The 9,384-nt window shown below is 32.1% G+C and overlaps 1 protein-coding gene across 3 annotated transcripts; it reads right to left on the reverse strand.

Moving 5' to 3' along the window:
* Positions 1-3,347: 3,347 nt before the first annotated feature.
* LOC134254151 (proteoglycan 4-like) lies at positions 3,348-8,352 on the reverse strand. 3 transcript variants are annotated; one of them, XM_062736694.1, is made up of 3 exons: positions 8,179-8,349; positions 6,704-7,276; positions 3,348-4,396 (listed from the first exon to the last, which is right to left on the reverse strand). In XM_062736694.1, exons 1-2 carry the CDS (start codon positions 8,203-8,205, stop codon positions 6,716-6,718), a joined length of 588 nt encoding a protein of 195 aa, XP_062592678.1. In that variant the 5' UTR covers positions 8,206-8,349; the 3' UTR covers positions 3,348-4,396; positions 6,704-6,715. The 3 variants fall into 3 exon arrangements, 1 of the variants encoding a protein (XP_062592678.1); XR_009989265.1 differs by lacking the exons at positions 3,348-4,396; positions 6,704-7,276 and adding exons at positions 5,758-5,797; positions 6,085-6,236 and having other exon boundaries at positions 8,179-8,352; XR_009989264.1 differs by lacking the exons at positions 6,704-7,276; positions 8,179-8,349 and adding an exon at positions 6,085-6,697.
* Between the last annotated feature and the right edge of the window lie 1,032 nt (positions 8,353-9,384).

Genomic DNA, 9,384 nt, shown 5'->3' on the forward strand with positions numbered 1-9,384 from the left:
GACGTAGAAAACAAGAATATTTTCATTAACTTAGATCCTGGGAATCACGTATCTCCGTCTGCGTCTCTTTTTTTCAAACAAAAGTAAAATAGAATGTCGTGATTTTGCTTTTAAAAAAACAATAGATGAAATGTTTATATTTTATAACCATATTACATAAGGTTTTTATTCTTTTTGCCCAGGAATAGGAATTTTCATCGGGATGGTATTTTTTAGTTATTTAATAGAAGCACGAGAAAACCAAAAAAAAAAAAAACAAACAAACAAAAAAAAAAACCAAAAAAAAAAAAAAACCAAACCGAAACAAAAGTTATCTAATGACTTATGTAACTAAAAAAAACCCTTGATTTCAGTGTAACTTTAATGAATTGTTTTTATGCAGGATTAATTTTGACCATACCGTTTGAGGGGAAAAACACAAGTACCATCAAGGCTTATTACTGTCCAACAGAAGCAGTAAAGACGAAGCACAGGGGTGTCCTTTTGTAGAACTAGAATTACCTATTTTCGAAATGAAATTTGAATATAATAAACAGTATTCAAGCTCAAAAATCCAACTCAAATCTGGAGCAGATCAAACATGGACCTCTAAACATCAAAGGTGGGAGAAGGTACCATGGAGGAGTGAGCATTTCCTGTCGACATTTCACACCGGCTGTGTGCTCCTTGTCACGATCAGGAAAATGAAATACAGTGGTCCATAGGCAATTCAGTGTGTAAATAAAAGTATAACAATCAGTATGAAAAAACATTAGTCAGTTTGATGATAGATTGTATTTGTTGAAAAGATCATTGTATCGACCATGAGACTTGAGAAATTACTTGAAAGAAGACTATTAATATTCTTACTTCATCAACATGTTTGTCAGTAGCTTGCCTTGTTTTAGAAAATGTTCGTATCTACGTGGGTTTTGGAAATTAGGTCTTCCAACAATCTATTGGAATTCCCACCGATAAACATATGAAGCAGAATTCTTCAAAATCATTTACGTGAAAGGAAGAAAATACTGTTCGTTATCTCCATATCCTTCATTGTTGTGGCCTTTAACTCGACATTCAGATATACCGACGACGTATTGTCAATTAACAATAATTATTTCCATTCTCGGTGAGCTTGAAATAAAAGATACCAGAGGCTGACACATTTGTTTCATATTTGGATCTTTACGAGAGAAAACGTTAATGATTATCTTACAACAAAGCTTTGTGATAAACGTGCTGACTTTAACTTTTCAGTCGTCAACTCCCCTTACTTATGCAGCAATACACCTTTGTCACATGCATACGGAGTTTATATATGTCTCAGTTGATTCGATTTGAAAGAGCATGTTCTACATATGAGCAATTTCTAAAACGACGTAAGTTATTGACAAACAAGTTGATGAAGCAAAAAGTCTCATTTAAAATCGTTTCCGGTTCTATGGTCGACACAATGACCTTGTCAGCAAATAGAATTTTTCATTAAGTCAAATGCTGACTTAATTGTTTTTCATACTGATTGTTGGTCATTATTTACACACCAAGTTGTCGACAGATTTTTTCCCGTTATTTCTCGATCATCATGAGGAGCAAACGGCGGCTGTGGCCAGTTGGTAAGGGATGCTCACTCCTCCACGGCACCTGATCCCACCTCTGATGTTTTGGAGGTCCTTGTTTGCTAAGCTCCTATTTTGTACATTTTAATGGACTTTTGAGCTCGAATACTACCATTATCTCCACCTATTCCATCGTAAGTGAAGCAATCTCTCATGTATCATATCAACTGGGAAAAAATAAACTCCATACACAAGTGATAAGAGTATATTGGTATGTAGGTAAGGTAAGCTGACGATTGAAATGTTAAATTAATTTAACACGTTTATCATAAAGTTTAGTTGTAAGGTTACTATTAATGTTTCTTTTCTAGTAAAGATCCAAATATGAAACAAATGTGTCAGACTCTGTGGTATTTTTTTTTTATTTCAAATTCACTTAGATAAAACGTTGGTATATAAATCAAAGAAACTATAATTGTTAATTGATAATACAACGCCAATATATGTATCTAAATGGTGAGTTGAAGACCACCCAAGCGTGCGTTTTCTTCTTCTAAATAATAAGGTTTTAAATAAATCCTGCCTCATAGGAAAACAAAAACTAGTCTGCTGCTCACGGGACACAGTTGGTAACCATGAAAATTCTGGCCTGATCTCCAAAAAATAGAGATATTATCAAGAAGAAATTCAAGCATCTTTTCATTCTCAAACTTAGATAACTTGAGTGTACAATCAGAACAATTTTCAACACAGATAACTTTGCATATGACAAATGAATTGATAAATAAGTGTTATTGATGCAATTGTCTATGGTGTCAAAAACCCTAGACTGTAATTTATTCTTAGAAATCGTTACATTGTGTTGTACGTTTTAAATTCAATAATATTGATTTTAGTAAATTAAAATTTTGTTTTTTCAAATTTTCTAGAAGTTCTTCTAAGTTTTAAAGTATCCACATCTAATTAACACATCTTCTCGAACATATCGTTTTGTTAACTCATTTTTAAGGGAAAGCAAAAACAAGGTTATAGTTTTTTAACGGGAGAATGTTTAATTTGAATAACTTTTCTAAAACCTAATTTGGCTGGACTTAATCTGAGATAGTTGGACCTTAAAACGCAGTCCTACAAGGACATTTACTATTTTGCAATACATAGTGAAATATATGTAGATAGCAAACAGTGTTGAAACTCAAAGTCCATTAAACAATACAAAATTCGAGCAGAAAAAACACGGATGTCCAAAACATCAGAAGTGGATTCAGGTGTCATGGAGGAGTTTGTCAAATGGATCAATAAATACTAATTAGATTTATTCCCTTTACTGTTTGCAAGCTAGTTTTAAACAGACCAAACATTGTTTAAAAAAACAATAAGCTCCATGAACAGATTTCAAGCAAAACAACAATTTTAAATGTATACAACTAATGAGTAACCATCACTGATTCGAACTATATGTATCAGATGTGGGTTCTATAGAAGGTCACAGTTTCGCTAACATGTTAAACCCTGACAATAAGGGAATAAATGTCGTATCTGATGAAAGTTCTTCAAAAGCAAGATGAACACAACTGCATGGACGTTCGTTTTGCTTTAGAAAAAAAAAATATCAAATTTTCCCAAAGATATACCAAACGTTTTCGGAAGAGGCCTCTCCTGAAGGACTTCTTCACCTAAAGACCTCTAAAAACGAGTCTGAAGTAGAAAAATGGTCTCCTTCTACATAACCTGAACATAACCAGGTTTCACACTGTTCCATCAAAGATACTTTTTTTTCATAACTATATTCTTTTCGATCAAAAATACTCAAACTTTAAGTATAAATATATTTTATTGAGTTTACACGTTTAAAAATTCAACAATTTCATGTAAATTATATCACAGAGAAGCTAAAATACACGCTCTTTTTATCTGTTCACCTACTGTCGTACATGTAATTTGTACACTTATTTTCAGTGACAGAGAAAATAGTCCCTACTTGCGCTATACGTGTGTACTCTATACCACAAAAATACAATCTGTCATGCCATAGCTGCTAACAAAAAACCATCTTAATGATACAGAATTTATTGGGAAATACTAAATTTTAACGGATATGTTTTATGCCATTTGTTCATTATATAAGCAATTATATTTTGGAAGTTAATTATTATATTGGTTGTACTCCTTAGTATGAGCCAAATAATAAATGTTTCCGTTTAATACAATGAATTCTACCCGGTAACAGTATGCAGCTTTGCCATTTTGCTTTTAAGATTTACAGAGACTTTATACGTTGGGTTTCATACAGAAATAAAACTGTAATATTGGGATAATAAATTATTCTCTTCTCAAAATGGAAGATTGATAGAATATTCGTTGCAGGGATTTTTGAAAGTATACATTTTAAAACCTACGTATGAGCAGTCGTCTAGATATAGTGCTATATGATCATTAAGGCATCTAGATCATTCCATCAAATCAATGACGGATTTAGTTTTAAAATGAAATTGCAAAAAGCACTGTGGATTGGGATATAATACATTTGTAATGAGATGAAAGAAGTATTTTAGTGCATTAAGTCTGTAAAACTACAGCACTGTAAACGACTCATATTGAATGAACTATATCCAATAATCTGTAATGTTGAAAAGTTTCCTAGTAATAATGTCTTGAGTAATTAGTTATCCCTTTTGCGATGTCCATATGAAAATGAGGCAATGGTTCTACCAATGAGGCAATGTTTCTACCAAGTAGTTCTATATGGGTCTGAATCGGAGGAATGCACGCCAGATGACGACTGTCCATGTGTATTTGAATTTGCCTTTTGCTGTCGGACTTTCCAAAGAATATATGTTAACCTGGATTTCCACTTTGACCATCTACAAACAAAAACAAGAGAAGAATGCACACCTTGAAAGAAAGTGTCTCACTCGTTCATCGAAATGAACATAATTATTAACCTATCCACAACCAGTTTCATCCTTAAATTTGCTACCAGATTGTATGGTTATGTGGTTAGACTGATGTTCATTTAGATGTATAGATGAGACAACGTGAAAAATTATAACAGAAAAAACATGATAGATATAACTTATAGAAGATATTATGAATTCTATTTAAATCTTTAAATTTTCGATACTTACAGTAATTTGAAGAAATTAAGCTTATGGCTTAATATCATAATTCAAGTGAAATGAAAACTTAACTTGGATACATATGCATTCTACAACATTTGTCTTGCTGTACATATTGAAACGTAAAATATCAACAATCAGAAAATATCTACACACCAATACTACAGTCATACATCTGCTTGTATTAGATGTAATGAGTATAGCATTGCATGAAAACAACATAAAATGTCAAAAGCACAATAGCAACTACAAACAAACTAAATCATATAGACTGAAACGAAACAAAGATTTTAAAAGTTGAAATTTTCAGAATCTCATAATATATTACATCAGAAAAAAAAAAAAACAAGGAAGAGTAAAGTTTCATGCATTTTCACTAAAACATTAAAGTTTGCAAAAATAATCGTTTTAAATGACAATTATTCCATTTATAATTTGAAAACAAGCATCTAAGTTTCAATTAAATTTCAAAAAAGTAAATAATCAAAATGAAGTAAGATAGTAGAATTACAGTGAATGGTCAAAAGTGGATTCATGCAACATTAAGTTTGCTACGTTTAGAAAAATTCCTAGAAATTTTATGAGGTGATAATTGACGAACATTCTGTGACAACAATCAAGTGATGGGTTAAAGGGGGATGTTAAATGAGAGAAGGTCGGTTGTGGCTGATAGAAAACAATCAGACATGCATGCACAAGTTTTTCAAAACGTTCTTGAAAGAATGGAAAACGATTTATGTAATTTTACAACAATTTAACATCGAAACAATATTTAAAAATGGGGAATGAATATATTGAAGTAAAAATACAATATTTTAATGTAAAACAACATCAAGTATTTAGTGAACGGTTAAAATTTTATATACCTTCGCTGTGGGGAAAGAAGAGAAATAATTTTATTTTAAAAAATGCTCAGTGCATTGTGTATAAAAAACGGTTGACCCTCCTATAAAATATCTTAGCAACATCATAAAATCCCTCCTTACTTCTGTTCATCTGACAAAAAAGTCCACTTTTGAAATACAAAAGACAGATATTTAACAAAGAATTGAAATAACCTAAGAATCTAATTAATTTAAAGTTTGTTTTTTTTTTTTAACTATAACCTCTGGTCCTCGTCATTAATGTCTTGTATTGCTCCTTTTGCTGCTTATAATTATGCAAAATCATTGCTAAATTCAATCAAGAATACAACTATATATTTTTCAAAAATAATGCTTTAGATATATATCAAAATAAAATGTATTACTCCTTGCTTTATTTTATTAAAAAAAAAGAAAAACAAACAAAAAAAAAACCTTAAATTTGCTTTCAAAAGGCAAAGGAATTATATCATTTTTCTCATTTGTTTGTTTGTTTGTTTTTTTTATTAAATTTTGATAATACAATGTTCTTTTAAAATCTTACTCTTAAAATAATTTCAGGTCACGTACCTGTATGCATTTGCTACACTCCATTTATTAACATCATCTGCATTTCCTCGACCTTTTACGAAATTTTTTCCAAGTGGTTTTTTCACTAAAGGTTCTAGTGCAGTTCTTAAAATTGCAATTTCATCTTGTAATTTTTGAATTTCCTCCTGGCGCTAAATGCAAGGAAATAAGTGAAGACAAGATTTGATTAGAAACACCACCAAATACATTGTAGTACATGCTTTAGAATTAGGGAAAAAAAAGAAATGTTAGATAACATGGTCAGTTTTGTTAAAATCTGAAGAGTGAAAAAGAATGATTAAGTTGGCTAGCAATATTCCAAGGAATGACCCTTTCAAAGAGTTTTATTTAGGGATTCAAATGAAAAGTATGGCTAACTTGTAAGAGCCAAAATATGCATTAGATTAGCAAAACTCTTTATCAAATCATTCCTTGCAATAAAAAAATGTTTTTTCTTTAGGAAAAGCAGTTAGCATGCGCAGCACCAACAGACTACAGGATAGGATTATAGGACTGGTTATTGGCAAGTGGTAACATATAGGATTAGTGGGAACATGCATGAGAGTTGTTAGCCCCTAGCCTCCTCCTGCAGGACTCAACACTACAAGCCGTAACATACCACTACGACAGTCTACACATCTGCTAAACTGTTGGCTGTCTGATCTCCATTTTGTGTTGGCTGGTTTCCTTCTTGGTTGTTGGCTTGGTTTCCATCCCGGTTAGTATTGCTGCCATCTTTACCAGTAGATGGAGCTGGACTCTTTTTTCGGCTTGTGTTAGGTGTTACATTTCTAGAAGGTTGTGTTGGTGTGTTATTGCGTGATTGAGTGGGGGTGGCATTTCTACTCTTAGAGGGTGTTACTGTTCGGCTATTGGCTGGAGTTTTTGCCTTACCCCCTTTGCTAGGAGAGACTGGGGTCTTTCTACTTGTTTCCCCACCTTCTGGAATTGTCCCCATTTGTGTGTTGTTGTCTTTCCCATCATCCCTAGATGTAGTTGGGTATTGGTCTGCACTAGAACTAGGGTTTTTACTAGAGCTAGTATGGGGTGTGGGGTCATCCCATGACCCTAGGCCAGTGTCAAGGTCATTTTCTTGACGATAATCAGGCTGGCCAGTATAGATGTTGCCCATGCCAACATTTGCTTTGAGTTGATTCACCTGAACCTGAAGGTTCTCTAATCCTGATACTCTCTGTAAAGCACAACATACAAAAGCTGTGACAACATCGAATCTATCTAAAGGTGCTCAAAATAATCAATCATGCATAATCACTGATTTTGCCTCATGATTTCATTAATATGTTCCAAAATGATTTTACTGTTCATGGTAATACAATAGTGTCTGAATACTTTTGTTCTGTTTTTAAGCTAATGTGCTTTATTTTGCAATTTATGCATCATTGCCTTTTGTGAAGATTTTATAGTCTTTTCCTTTGTAAAGAATTTTCTGGGATAAAACATTATTTTTATGACTTAAGATGTGAAAATCATTTTATTTTTTTCATGGTATAGCCAAAAGTAATTGAATGCAAAACACTAACTACTCAAAGCAGAATAACATTTTTTTTAAGTTTTAGTTTGCTCTGATATACATGTATATGTAGGCTTGCATTTAAAAATTTATTTTGTGTGCATTGATATATTTGGTGCTAAAAAAAGACAACAATTTTGAATCAAGTAGGCAATATTTCCTTTAAAACAAAATTTCAAATAGAAAAAAATCAGATAACAAAAGAAATGAAACAGGGAAAAAAACAATAATCTGAGATGCTTTGAAAACAAAACATTTACCACACAACAAATACTGGGGTTTATCTAAACACTTAAACAGATCATTGTTCTAAATAAAGTATGCAAATAACATTACATGATTAACAATTTATGAATACTTTTGATTCATTTTCTGCAAATAAACTTCATGAAAATGTTATACTAACATTGGCTAATAATTATTACCACATCTTTAGATCTATATCTTTCCAATGTAACCAAGTAAAATATCATGTTACATGACTGTCAATATATCAGGGTACAGTCCATGCCTGTGTGGACTGTATGTTTGATTATGTTTATAATGTGATATAAAGGACCTACCAGTTTCTGCTCTGACTGTATCTTCATTCCCAGCACAGTCTTCACCGTCTGAATGGAGTCGGCCAACTTACGAACACTGCCCTGAACCTAAATATCAGAGCAAAATGGCTATGAAAATAATAAACTGAAACTATCTTCTAGTATTCACCTTTTTCTGTAATAAAAATGAAATGACATTTGACATTTCTTGTATTCATTATCTGATTTCCTAGCTGAATTTATCTACTTGTGTTACATTTCTCTCTAACTTTTTATGAATCTCCATTTAATTATACCACACTAATAAATGTATCAATCAAAAGTCGTGTAGTGTAACATAAATGTGAAGAGAAAACTCAGTGAAAATAAAATATAAACAATATATGATTTTTGAAGTTTTTCAAGAATCTACAAATCATATATATATCTCTATCCAGAAATACTAAAAATCAACAACAAATCAACAACAAAAATTTTTGAATATTCATTTTAACATAAGTAATTAAAGAAAGATTATGAGGCTCACCTGCACGAATATTATAAAGAACTAAGGCAAAGTCCCACACAAAGTGAATAATTTGTGAAGTGTGCATCTTTAGATGCATCATCTTAATACAAGTTTGGTCACCACAGGACTTGCAGTTATTTTAGAGTAATTATAAGCTTGCTACGAAAACGACAATTTGGTCACTCATCTAAAGATGTAGTCAGATCCATCGTCTGAAGCAATGAAAGAAAAAGTGAGCAAGCTCACATACCCCACGCTTCCCCAAAAGTCAAAGTGCTGAAAATCCCGGAAAAAATAAAGGAATCGGAATTTCCCGGTAATATGCACATCTATACATTGTGTCCTAAATATCTTCAAAGTTTGACGAAATTCTGTGAAGCGATTTATGAGGAGTTGCACTGACAAACTGTTCATTGCTATATCCAAGGTATGGCCAAAAATCTAAGTTGAAAAGTGTGGAAATTCCCAGAAAAAAAAGGATTCAGAATTTCCTGGTAATATGCACATCTATACATTGTGTCCTAAATATCTGCAAAGTTTGACGAAATTCTGTGCAGCGGTTTATGAGGAGTTGCACTGACAAAATGTTCATCTCTATATCCAAGGTATGGCCAAAAATCTAAGTTGAAAAGTGCCGAAATTCCCAGAAAAATAAAGGAATCGGAATTTCCTGGTAACATGCACATCTACATATTGTGTCCTAAATATCTTCAAAGTTT

This window comes from Saccostrea cucullata, unplaced genomic scaffold, assembly GCF_032062105.1.
Source record: "Saccostrea cucullata isolate Sc308-1 unplaced genomic scaffold, CSIRO_AGI_Scuc_v1 ctg19024, whole genome shotgun sequence".
In the NCBI taxonomy this organism is placed as follows: domain Eukaryota; kingdom Metazoa; phylum Mollusca; class Bivalvia; order Ostreida; family Ostreidae; genus Saccostrea; species Saccostrea cuccullata.

Coding starts and splice junctions, on each gene's coding strand:
- LOC134254151 (XM_062736694.1), bottom strand. CDS start 8,205: ATGAAGATACAGTCAGAGCAGAAACTG. Junction 7,277..8,178: donor TACAGTCAGAGCAGAAACTG/GTAGGTCCTTTA, acceptor TGTGCTTTACAG/AGAGTATCAGGATTAGAGAA.